This window comes from Cyprinodon tularosa, unplaced genomic scaffold, assembly GCF_016077235.1.
Source record: "Cyprinodon tularosa strain WSP-4 unplaced genomic scaffold, ASM1607723v1 ctg440, whole genome shotgun sequence".
Lineage (NCBI taxonomy): Eukaryota > Metazoa > Chordata > Actinopteri > Cyprinodontiformes > Cyprinodontidae > Cyprinodon > Cyprinodon tularosa.
The window spans coordinates 488,820-502,178 of NW_024039164.1; the positions used below are offsets into that span (position 1 = coordinate 488,820).

At 39.5% G+C, this 13,359-nt stretch overlaps 1 protein-coding gene across 1 annotated transcript in view; it reads right to left on the reverse strand.

Moving 5' to 3' along the window:
* Nucleotides 1–13,359, reverse strand: part of scfd2 (sec1 family domain containing 2) — a 160,023-nt gene that overhangs the window by 73,669 nt on the left and 72,995 nt on the right. Inside the window, exon 5 of the mRNA XM_038300144.1 lies at nt 10,870–11,158. Within this exon, the coding sequence (XP_038156072.1) occupies nt 10,870–11,158 (289 nt within the window). The remainder of the gene's footprint in view (nt 1–10,869; nt 11,159–13,359) is intronic.

Sequence of the window (13,359 nt, forward strand, 5' to 3'; positions counted from 1 at the left end):
TTATTTGAATTTTGCCATTTCCATCACAGTTTTTCTGATGCAATATTTCAAAATGCACATTAGAAGAGTTTCAGTCATCCAAGTCAAACTCATGAAAGGGGGGTGATTGGGTGTGAAGGAAGCTATTTATGTTGGGGTTGTCTCCGGTTCCAGCTCTCAAAAACCTGCAGTGCAGGGATAGAGTGGATGCCTTCCCGCTATCATCTTATTCCCCATCACTATGCAGGGGACCAAAATATCTCCCCTGGTCAGCCAGGCCAACAATTACCCTAATGACTCCCCCTTTTCAGAGGCATAGGCCAGTATTGGATATTGTAGTCTAACAACGACCTCAACAACTCCCCATTACTAAGGACCTTTTCTTTCGGTTCAATTTGCATGTTTTCTAAGCCAAAACAATGCTTTGTTGGGCTAATCTATAAATCTTGGAACTCAACGCTAATCCAGACATTTTGAATTGAAAAAGCTTCCTGTATGGGAAGCGAAACGTCTTCAAACTTGGAAAACAAAGTCCAGTGTTGTTTTTTTTTGGAATTTCCCTCGACTAAAATGACTTTCATGCCAAATTTTTCTGGGAAGCCTTTCACCATGACAGAGACCATAGAACCATTCGCTTCCACTCTGGGAACAGTTTATCCCCACCATGAAGGTGTTTGCTTGCAGTGTGAGTGTGCTAATGTCCCAACAACAGCAGGAAGACAGGATGTGACAAAGTTTTTTGAACCATGATGACGGTATGGCAGGTTAATAGAACGATATCATACACAATTTGTGGGATAAAGGCAGAGCGGGATGGTTGATCTTCTTCTAGACATCACCAATCAATCTTTGTGTTTTGATTAACAGAATACTGGAAAAACACGGTTGGTGAGAGCTCCATGATGTAGCCAGATCTAGTCTAAAATCTCTGTAAAAGGAAAACCAGGCCAACTGAAGGTGTTAAATCCCTTACTGATCCCTGGACTGTACCAGAAGATTTTTTAAACCAGCTGGCAAAACTGTACTATAAAGTAAGTTAATCACCCTCCTGATCTACATATTCCACGACTTCACTTAAAATCTAAGGGCCTGATCAACTAAAGGTTTGCGTATCTGAAGACACCAAGAAAGTTGAAAGTGAGAAAAGCTGCAGCTGATTTGCCTACATGATATTGCAAATCAAATTTTGTTGAGTGAAAAGCACAAATTACTGAGTGGAAGATATGCAAAAGTAAATATCATAGAGTGATGTATCAAACCTGATAACAGTCAAATGCAAACTAACCCACAGGCAAAAATCTCTGCTGTCATTTTCCTGAAAAAAAAAAAAAAAAAAAAAAAAAAAAAAAAAAACACCATTACGATACTTGTGGTAAGAGGAACATTTAATCCCCCTCTATATTCCTACATAGGGTCAATACAGGTTATGTTGTACTAAAAGGTTTTTGGCCATTGCATTATTGGAAGTCAACATGTTAATACAGCCGGTAATACAGCTGTTTAGGGCTTATTATCATTATAAATCTGACAGTGGCTGCTTCCTGGACTGATGTCTGTCTGACAGGGGATCAGAGCTTTTCCAACTTTTATGATTAAGATTTACAGTATGATTTTTTAACATAAAATTTTATATTTTCCCTCTTTTTATATTTGTAGCACTTTGAGATCCTTATATGTATAGTGCATTATAAACATATTTATTATTAATTGTATTATTTCACTTTGCTGTTGTTATGGTTATTAACTTCAATTCCACAGCTTTAAACCTAAACACTCTATTATGTCTAACCTGCTTCCCTAAACTTTAGATTGTTTAAATAGGTCAATACAAATAGTTTTTTGCACCTATTAAAAACTGTACACAACAAAGGCAGAAGCTGGGGACAGATGTAAGGGTTGTTTTTAACAGTGTTAAGATATAAGATGAAACCAACCCCCAGCTGTGTCTAGCCTGGCTGATAACCAGACCTCCGTGGGTCTGTAGTAGGAAGCGAAGAGACGCTGTTAATTAAAGCCTGAACTCCATGTCATCCGCCTATCTGATGAAATGAACGATGGAGAGCTAATGCTACTGGCCACTTTGGTCACCCCCCGGATTTGCTGGTCTTTCTAGTATGACTGTGTGTGTGTGTGTCTTTGTGTGTTTCTTAATAAGACAAGGAAGCAAAGGAAAGAACACCAATTAAAAGGAATTGTAGCTAATTTCATAAACAAGTACAACAGGGGAAATAAGCTTAATAAAGCAAAATCATTAGATAAAATTACGCTCGACTTCCCTGGCTGCTGGCTTTACACTGTGGGGCCTGTGAAGGAGGAGAAATAGAAGGGGTAAAAAAAGAAACACAGACATGTACAAAACAAAGAGAAGAAAAGTTTAAAAAGTAGGCCGACAGTTGGTGGCAAGAGTTATGCGCGATCCCTTTCAAGTCCCCTGACTGGCTCATGTTGCCGTGCCAACCCAAACATTCGCATTTGGGGAGGTCTGCTCCCCCCCTTCCTTACCCCATGCAAACACCACTGACAGGATAAATAACAAACCCGAGGAGTGGCTGACGCAGAGAGTTAAGAACATGATGAAAACCATCACAATTCCCGTTAAAAGTCTTTTTTTCTTCCGCAAGTCATTTTCTTGAGTAAACGTGTTGAATAAAACTCTAGCATCAGCACCAAATGGGTTTAAGACTTCATTTTCACCCTTTGGTGTTCTACACCCACACACAGACATGAGCAAAAAAACTATGAATCAGTTTCCTGACCCAGCAAGATGTCCAAGGGTGGAGAATTGGTAATGTTTGGCAGAGCCAGTCAAACTATGCCTACTCTGCCCCAAAAATCAGAGAAGAAATTAAACCTTCAAAAACAAAAAAGAGGGCTGTTGACTAATTTCCTTCCATAGATTTACCAGACCTGAGAGGAAGAGCCTCTATGAAGGGGCCTGAGGATTTTTTTCCCCTTCCAACCAGCATAAATGTAGTTTTTCCCACAACTGAATGAGGAATTAACAGTAACTTCTTGGAGCTATTTACAACCTACACACATCACACGCACCACAGTGTTGTATATTATAAAGAGTTGGCAGGGCCCAATCGGAATCGAGCTTTCAGAACAGTCTGGGTTCTTTATCCAATCCCATCGTTTGCTCTGGCTTTGCAGCGCTGCCCACAACCAATCAGCCTCTTCCCACATGTGGTGCTGCCTGTGGAGCATTTGGTTTAGAAGATCATTTCCCAGTCTGCAATAAGCAGACCCATTCTCCTGGATAAATACTGTTTGGCCTTTCATCAAATCCATACTCTATGACAACAATACAAAGACATTAGAGACTGTTTCACACACTCTGTGGTAAACATTTGGCCCTATATTGTAAACTTAGAAAATGTATATTTAAATATTGCTGAGGTAGGTTGGGTTTCCCCTGTTTTAAATTACCTTTTTTTTTTACTTAATTATTTTTTTCTGTTCTGTCCTGTTTTGGTGCAAAAATGAAGATGGAAAATACAGCCATTCCTTTTAAATAACTGTCCTATATGACTATAGCAGAACAGCAGAGTGCTCTGTGCTAGAAAGCTAACCCTACACTTCAGCTTAAACATGTCTTAGAATATCTTAATTTAAACATGGGGGTAGCAGCATCATGCTGTGGGGGTTATTTTCTCAGCTAGGGAAAAAGAAGCTGTTTAGAATCAATAACTCTACAAACAACTAGCTCCAAGCACGGAATGCATTTACATGCTAGACTCTTTAGATCGACATTAATTCCACAGTCTTAAATATGCAGTGTCAAAGTACACCTACTCTATTAGAGTTATTACAAGAACAACTGGAGTAAGATATACACTGTATAGAGAGTTGATTTCAACACTAAATCCTCTCCTGTGGAACCAACTACCAGTTTTAGTCCATGAGGCAGACATCCTGTCTACTTTTAAGGCAAGGCTTATAGTTAGCTTATAGTTAGAGTGGCTCAGGTTATCCAGTGCTATCTCTATAGTTATGCTGCTATAGGCTTAGAATGCTGGAGGACATAGGGATCCCTTTTTCATTGATCTGCTTCATTAGATCTCTATTCTCCCACTCTGCAGAGATTGGCTGTGACGTCATCCTGGAGAGAAATATCAACTGCGTTGCTGCCATCAACACCTTTGTTTAAAGATGTTGGAGCTCTGCCTGTTTTTTTTGTGTAGTCCAGTTTCTCTGACTGCGACTGGCCTGATTTGCTGACATGGGAGCTGGCTCGGAGCTTGTCTGCCTGGCTGTGTGTTTCCTGGACTGTGCCGCCTGTGGAGCTGGTTGATAAATTACCTTTTGTATGTCTGCTTCTTTCTGCATGTCTGTTTCTGTCTCCCTGATCCCCAGTCGGACTCAGCAGATGGCCGCTCACACTGAGCCTGGTTATGCTGGAGATTTCTTCCTGTAAAAGGGAGTTTTTCCTCTCCACTGTCTCTAAAAGCATGCCTTGTGTGAGTCCGAGTCAATGAGTCGATGCAATCAGCTGTTTTTTTTAGATAGAAAACTTCAAATCAATTTGACAGTATGATCTGGTTGAATTGTGAAGTGCTTTGGGATGACATGTGTTGTGAATTGGCGCTATATAAATAAACTGAATTGAATTAAAGTGAGTGGGACAAATGCACTGTGTTACTTTAACACCACATAATTTAAAAACATTCAGTCATTTTCCTCCCACTTCACAAGTACTCACTACTTTGTGTTGACCTATCACAGATACTGTATCTCCCAAAAAAACTACAAAGAAATCTGTAGTAAAACAGCATGTTTCTGAAACATTCAAAAAGTTATGGTAATGTACAGTTTGTATTAGAGATTTCCTTTTGTTTATTAAAGAAAATCACACACAGAATATTCCTTGCCTAAGGGAGACTAACTGGGTACTAAAATAACTATATTTATTAAATATTTGGTTTGACTATTACAGCACTGCTTAAAAGGATAAAAAAGAATGATAGAAGCTAAAAAGCAGAATAGTCATCAAAACTTTTATAGCAAACTTCCAACCACAACCCACCTGGTTCTTGTTTCTTAAAATACAGAAGGCAACCAGCCTTATAAAGGTTACTAACTTCTAGTAATTAAACATATTTTCAAAGAAAAGCGTTAGTATCTAGGTTAATATATACACAGATATTGCAATTAGATACTGGGGTAAATCCATACATCTAGCTTAAAAGCATCTGTATCTATCAGCACAGTTTTCTCACACCAAGATCAAATAGTATACCTATATTTGAAGGACAAATATGCTAATTCCATTTTGTCTAAGTTTAAGGCCCCGTCCACACGAAGACGTTCCCTGGCCTAAACGCACAAATTTTTCACCAAACCAGCCTCTCATCCACACGAAGCCGGCGTTTCGGGGGTCTGTAAACGATCTATTTTTTATTCAGCCTTCAGAGTGGGAAGATTTCGAAACGCCGTTTTCGCGTTTCCATCTTTACGCTCTAACCGCATATTTTTTTTTACACGCATGCGTCATAGCGTCGCCTCTAAACACGCATGCGCGACCAGTATCACAACAACAATGGCGCCGTTGCTGCTAATGCTACTCACCCTGCTTTCGGGCTTACAACAGAATCTTCTTCTTCTGGAATATCTCCAGGAAGAACAGAGCAATATCGACGACATAGTTCAGCGCCTGAATTTGACTTAACCACGAAAATGGACCCGCAGGGCAACCATGTATAAATATTAGTGCGCATGCCCAACATTTCGTCGCTTATTTTTGCTTTGGCACCACAGCGCCACTTACAGGCCTGGCATACATTTTGCAGCGTTTTCATGCATTCGTGTGGACGCTCACATTTATTTTACGTCTCCGTCTTTACGGCAAACGTTTTGGAAAATATCAGCGTTTCGTGTTCGTTTTGACTTCGTGTGGACGGGGCCTAAAATTAAAACCCGCCAATGTGAGGTTTCCTCTTAAAAGATCAACACTTTTTGTACTTTGCAGACTGCAAATAAATACTACCTGCTAAGAGTTGTGATGGTGACAATAATGGAGAAAACAAATAAATATATCAGAAATGGTAGAGATAGTTTTAAACTGTAGTAACTTTTTTTTTAAATAAATGCAACAAAATTCACAATACAAACAGGCATAGCTAAGATTACAATCCTGTTTTTGCTTTTAAAGAGTACAGAACACAAACAATTTATGTAATCAATCCATACATACAATAATAATAAACAATAAAGAGCCTTTTAATGGACAGCACTTTAATGGAGACTTTAATAAATAGGATGGCCATAAATTAAACCTGTAAAGATTTGCATTTAATACAGAGTGGGGATAAAGTGCACTAAGAAAAGCCTCTGTGGATAAGGAAACCTTATCGTATCATCAGGGGAGGGGGGTGAGGGTTTATGAGAAGTGGCCAAGTGCACAACGCCAAACAGCGAAACAAAAGATTCCTTTTCAATTATTTTTATCTCCAGTTCACATCTCTATCTTTGAGTTTTGTCTAATGTTCTCATTGTGATTTTTTTCTGTCACAGTGAGCCGATCAAGCTGCATATCTTTGTGAAAACATCCCACAGCTTGGTGTTATTGAAAAAATTGTGACTATCGCGTCTGGATGCATAGAGAATAGTTTTATAATAAATATATGCAATATATATGCAAGAAAACAGAAAATTCATCACAAGGCGTATAGAAAAAGAATGCCAAACTCCAAGGAAGATAAAAGTCTGAAGAACCATCATCTCGTAACGATACTATTTACAAAAGTTAAAAAAATTAAATCTTTAACAATCTCGGAGGCTAACATGCTTACTTTCCTAAACTCAAGTTACCGTTAGTCTTCTTGCATTTTGTCCTCAGTGTATACAGGTGCTGGTCATAAAATTAGAATATCATGAAAAAGTAGATTGATTTCAGTAATTCCATTTAAAAAGTGAAACTTGTATATTATATTCATACATTACATACAAACTCATATATTTCAGATGTTTATTTTGTTTAATTTTGATGATTACAAATGACAACAAATGAAAATCTCAAATTCATCATATCAGAAAATTAGAATATTACTGAAGACCAATAAAAACAAAGGATTTATAGAAATGTTGGCCAACTGAAAAGTATGAACATGAAAAGTATGAGCATGTACAGCACTCAGTATTTAGTTGGGCCTCCTTTGGCCTGTATTACTGCAGCAATGCGGCGTGGCATGGAGTCGATCAGTCTGTGGCACTGCTCAGGTGTTATGATAGCCCAGGTTGCTCTAATAGTGGCTTTTAGCTCTTCTGAATTGTTGGGTCTGGTGTATTGCATCTTCTTCTTCACAATACCCCATAGATTTTCTATGGGGTTAAGGTCAGGAGAGTTTGCTGGCCAATTAAGAACAGGGATACCATGGTCCTTCAACCAGGTACTGGTAGCTTTGGCACTGTGTGCAGGTGCCAAGTCCTGTTGGAAAATGAAATCTGCATCTCCAAAAAGTTGGTCAGCTGCAGGAAGCATGAAGTGCTCTAAAACTTCCTGGTATGTGGCTGCGTTGACCCTGGACCTCAGAAAACACAATGGACCAACACCAGCAGATGACATGGCACCCCAAACCATCACTGACTGTGGAAACTTTACACTGGACTTCAAGCAACGTGGATGAAGTGCCTCTCTTCTTTTCCTCCAGACTCTGGGACCTTGATTTCCAAAGGAAATGCAAAATTTACTTTCATCAGAGAACATGACTTTGGACCACTCACCAGCAGTCCAGTCCTGTTTCTCTTTAGACGCTTCTGACGCTGTCTGTGGTTCAAGAGTGGCTTGACACAAGGAATGCGACAGCAGAAACCCATGTCTTTCATACGTCTGTGTGTGGTGGTTCTTGAAGCACTCACTCCAGCTGCAGTCCACTCTTTGTGAATCTCCCCCACATTTTTGAATGGGTTTTGTTTCACAATCCTCTCCAGGGTGCGGTTATCTCTCTTGCTTGTACACTTTTTTCGACCACATCTTTTCCTTCCCTTCGCCTCTCTATTAATGTGCTTGGACACTGAGCTCTGTGAACAGCCAGCCTCTTTAGCGATGACCTTTTGTGTCTTGCCCTCCTTGTGCAAGGTGTCGATGGTCGTCTTTTGGACAACTGTCAAGTCAGCAGTCTTCCCCATGATTGTGTAGCCTATAGAACTAGACTGAAAGACCATTTAAAGGCTTTTGCAGGTGGTTTGAGTTAATTAGCTGATTAGAGTGTGGTACCAGGGGCCATCAATTTTGAACCTTTTCACAATATTCTAATTTTCTGATATGATGAATTTGAGATTTTCATTTGTTGTCATTTGTAATCATCAAAATTAAACAAAATAAACATCTGAAATATATGAGTTTGTATGTAATGTATGAATATAATATACAAGTTTCACTTTTTAAATGGAATTACTGAAATCAATCTACTTTTTCATGATATTCTAATTTTATGACCAGCACCTGTATTTTTCTAGTGAGTCTGCACCGTTTGCAGAAACACACAAAAGCAGTTCATGCACAGTGCATTAACCTTGAGACCCTCACTACAGCCAAACTCAAAAACAGAGAAAAATTTGCAAGAGCTCCGTTCTCATGGTGACCAGCGCTCGTTCAGCGTCTGGTTCTTATTTGACTCCTTTAATTGGGGAGAATGTCACAATCAATGTTTTGCTTTGGATGCTGAAACAGACGATCTCCTACTCATGTTACTTGAGCCAACCGCTTCGTCGGCTGCTATAAAACATTCACACACACAAACACACACACAGACATTTTAAGAAGTACACACACTGCCAGGTTTTCCTGACATGCTTTCTTTATTCTGTCTTGAACGCACCTGGCACACCATGACAGGCTTCCTTCCAACAAAGTGTTTATAACAAAGTCAGTTTCTTTAACATGAGCCCCATCTTTCAGCTTGAACTTGCCAGGAGGCCCCTCGGTTACCAACTGCACTCAGCCAAGTAGAATAGGAAAGACAGAGAGACTAAGAGAAAAGTGAAAAGCAGAGGGCTCAGCAGTCCAGAATAGTTTGCCATGAAGATTTATGAAATCCCATATCCAACGTGACCCCATACTCTATTTGATATAAGACGAAACCTCCGTGTAGCATTTCTGGGCGTGTGCTAATGTACGCTATGGGCCCAAACTAAAAGTGGGACAAATTGTGAACTATATGGCTGGGGGAGGAGAGCTTATGTTGGAGGCTCAAGGTTAAAGATGCTATTAGTTTGAGGGAGGTAAGCTGGCTGTGGTGCTGAGGTAGACGGACTATTTTTCTTGGGAGCAAGCCTTGATCTGCACTACAGCTCAGCAGCAGCTCAATAAGCAGCATTTCTTGTCTTTTTCAATGTTTCTATGCAGTCTGTTGGTGATGGATCCACTTAGGGATAACAACAGAAATTTGACCTAAGGTTAATTATCATTAATGGTTTATTAGATTAAACTTTGTTCTACCGATTAATTCATAACCATCACTTGAAAGCGATTTCTGCCAGTGTTGTAGTGCTACTTCCCTGCTTTAGAGGGTGCTAATATTCATTCTCAAGCTGATCTTTACAAACATTTGGAAGAGCAGTAATGCTGGAGTGAAGACATGCAAAAGCAGAAACATGATTCGATCAAGAATCACGTCCAAGATTATTTGCACAGCTCAATGATGAATAACGTCACCAGGTCGGGTTCGGTCGCCCTGTCCCCCGCTGGCTCCCTGTTCCCATCTGCCGGGGTTCCCGGACCAGCCCCAGAGCTCATGGTTCGGTTCGAGTGCGTGGTGTGTTTCGACTACGTACTGCACTGTAGTCGACCAACATCCCGGACAATTTTGAAATTCCCCCTGGACATTTTTTTAGGTATGCAATGCAGGACATTTCAGGGAAAAAGAGGACGTCTGGTCACCCTACCATATTAACATATTTGAGGTTTCAGTGAGAGAGTGCTTGTTGCTATGATGCGTCTTTGCTCATCAGCTTTGCTCGTTGTAAACCAACCAATCAGCGCACAGCTCATCTAAATATTCATGAGCATACAATAAAATGAAGAAAACCTGTCGTTTCATTCTGGGGCTTATAACCAGGCTTGCATTAGGGCTCATAGAACAGCAAATATGCCATTTTCAGCCCAACCAATGTTACACACCCTATTCAGAGATCCTTAAGGACCAGCACCAAAGAACCTATATAACAGGAAGAACGGGATGAGAGAGACACTTTGTAAACCTACAAAAGCCATGGCTGTTCACCCTGAACTGACCATAGAAGCCAACAGAGATGCAGCAAAGATGCCTATGATAAATGTACAGGAGCTGCAGACATACTGTATCTATCATCAATGGCCTCAGACAATCAAAAAAGGGAAAATCCTGGGAAAAAAGGTGATAGAAGGTGATAGATAAAGGTGACAGGGACTTTGGCAAATGGTCAATAGTCCATGTTCTAAGAGGACAATAATCCTAAACTTACAGACTGAGCTCCGGCTAGAATAGCCGGATTGATAGACCAAACCGAAATCTAACGGAGAATCCGTGGTAATGCTTACAGAATATATGTTAAAAAGACATCCTCTACCTCCAATCTAACAGAGTTTGAATTTTAAGAATGGGCAAAAATGTGCTTAACTACATTTAGGCAAAGCTATTAGATAGCATAATGTGGAATTCTGTTTTGGTTTATAACATAAAATTGAAAAACAATGACTTTTTGTACTTGAATACTGTTGCCAATCATATGTGATGGTATTATTATTATTATTATTACAGCTTTGGAATAATATAGAGGGAGAAGGCTTGATGCAACTAATCTTACGGTTACAGTGAGATTTTAGCACCACTAAAAGCAGGGATGGAAGAAACAAACACTCTGCAGCAAAAGCCTTATTAAAGAACTGTGACAGCAAGGGCACTTTCTCACCTGTGAGGTTTTGGAGCAATGGGCTGAGTTCTGTCTCCTGTGTGATGACCAGCGTGAGTGCTCCTATCAGCTCCCGCTCCAGCTTCTCCAGCTCCTCCTCCCCGGTATCTGCCTGCTGCGCCTCCGCAGCCAGAGAGTAGAGATAGACCAGGAGGAGGATCAGCTCGTCTGGCCCGCACTCGTCCTCTCTGAGCCTGGACCCTGAGGATGAGCTTTTCTCACCTCCGCGGGGCTTCATCAAGGGCAGCAGCTGCCTCAGCACAGCGGGGAAATCAGAGTCGCCAAGAGCCTGGAGTTATACACACATACGATTTGTTTTTATAATAGGATAATTCTTGAAATTTGGCCACAGAAAAGTTAAGGTTGTTAAGGTTACTCAGGTCAGATAAACAGTCTGCATTTACCCATACTTGACTAAGTCACATGCAACTTTTTAACATGGTTGACCAATCAAAAACTCCTAGTGTTTTACTCTACATCTGGTTTGTATTCCTCCCCTATTAACGATATATCCCTGTTTGTAATCCAATCCTAAAGCTTGACAGAATAATGTTAAATAATATTTTAATTGTACTTTTTATATAAATGAGGACATTTTCTCCCTCAAATTTTCCTCCCATAATTGTGGCAAGCATGTCTTATTCAGTCTGCATTAAGCCACAGGATATTGTTTCCAAAGTCTATCCCTTCTTAATAGATATTAATTTGTAAGGAAACAGGAAATGTTTTCCTTCAATAACTTTTCCATGAAGGTCATGTTATTGCAGGTGTGGCTGTAGAGGAAAACTGAGCCAGCTACACTTTCATTGCCTTCTCTAGAATCCCACAATTAGTTTTCTCCACATTTCCTTGGATTCATACAGACTGTGCAATCTTGTTCAACACCAGCTAAGGCAAAGGCAACATTAAACTCTATTATTTTCCATAAATGCTTCTCTACAGTACTGAAAATGGTACAGAAAATCATGTTTAACACACTTCTATATGGAATACCAAGTAGGTGTGATGGGTTGCAGAGTAATATATTCTACTTTTATTACAAACTGTTAATAAACTAAAAAGGTACAGTGTAAAACATAGAAAAAACTGCAAATGCAACTAACTGGTATTGGTCAAATCAAGCTCGCCGAAGATGAAAGCTTCAAGTTTAACGTCTTCTGGCCAGTAAGGGGCACATTCTCACTTAATTGCTCTTATTGTGTACTAACTGTTACCAGATCCACTAAACGGATGCTAATGATATTTATATTTATAATATTTATACATTTTCAACCAATCAAATGTATAAAACTATTATCTCTATAGTTTATATATGGCACCACACAAGTTTTTTTTTAAATTAATGATCTGGATGAAGTTGTTGGAGCTGTGACCTCTGAACGTTGTTTGCTTTTAAGTAGTTACCAAATATAAGTTTCTACATTTTCTATTTATTAAAAAATAATATTTAGTGAAAAAATTTGTGACAAAATCTATAATGGTCAATGATAACATAAACCAGTAGAGACCAGTTGCAGCGCAATCAAAAGCTTGCCAAAGGTTTATAGGTAGACCCTGAATGTGTAATAACCAGAAATAGGGGAATGCACATGCTATCTTGGCCGTGTTGATAACACCAGGGGTTTGTTGCATATTTGCAACAGTGGGCGCCAAGGGGTTAAGGACAGAGATCTTCTTTTAAGTTTTATTAAAGCTCAAATTCAAATTTCAAAAATTTGCAAAAACTTGCACTTCACCAGTACAACCTCTGATTGGAGTAGAATAGAAATCAGTTCCTATACTAAGGCGGGCAAATATTCTTTGTTTGTTTTAGTAAATGTCGAAATATAAACCTTCAGCCTGTGCATGACATCACTGTTCCCTTTGCTAATCTTACAGCTGAGTTGCTGCTTTACTTGGTCTCATTCTTTTTTCTTTAATTTTCATAGTACCTCTTTTTACTCTAAAAAACTTTCTCTTTTCAACAAAATCCAAGAGACAATGAAGCAATGTTTTAAAATAGTAATCTGCTTCTGTGATTATGTCTGTACAGGTTGGAGAAGTTAGGAACTCTCTGTGGCTGAATGAGGCTCTAGTCCAACAAGCGACAGATCACACAATCCTTCACAGCCCATTGGCCACTCTTACAGCCAGGGTGAGCTCATAGACCAATAAACAAGGGTGTGGAGCCAATCTGTATGATGAAAAACATGAAACTCAAATGAAAGACTGGTCGAAGAATGGTAAAAAAAGGAAATAATGATCAAGAGATGGGAAAACTGAATAATAAAACCCAGAAGAAAGGCAACCAAGACGGAAACTAAGATACAAGATTCAAAATGATAGAAAGGAACCAATTGTTGAGAGTTTTACTGGTGAGTTTGTGTCAGATGGAGCTTTATATGTCCCTGTAGATACTTTTTGGAGCTCTGTGGTCCTTTAATCAAGACAATGACAGGCTGTTGTAGTTTAGGTGGGCCAGCCAATGGATGCTCTATGTCTGACCCAGAG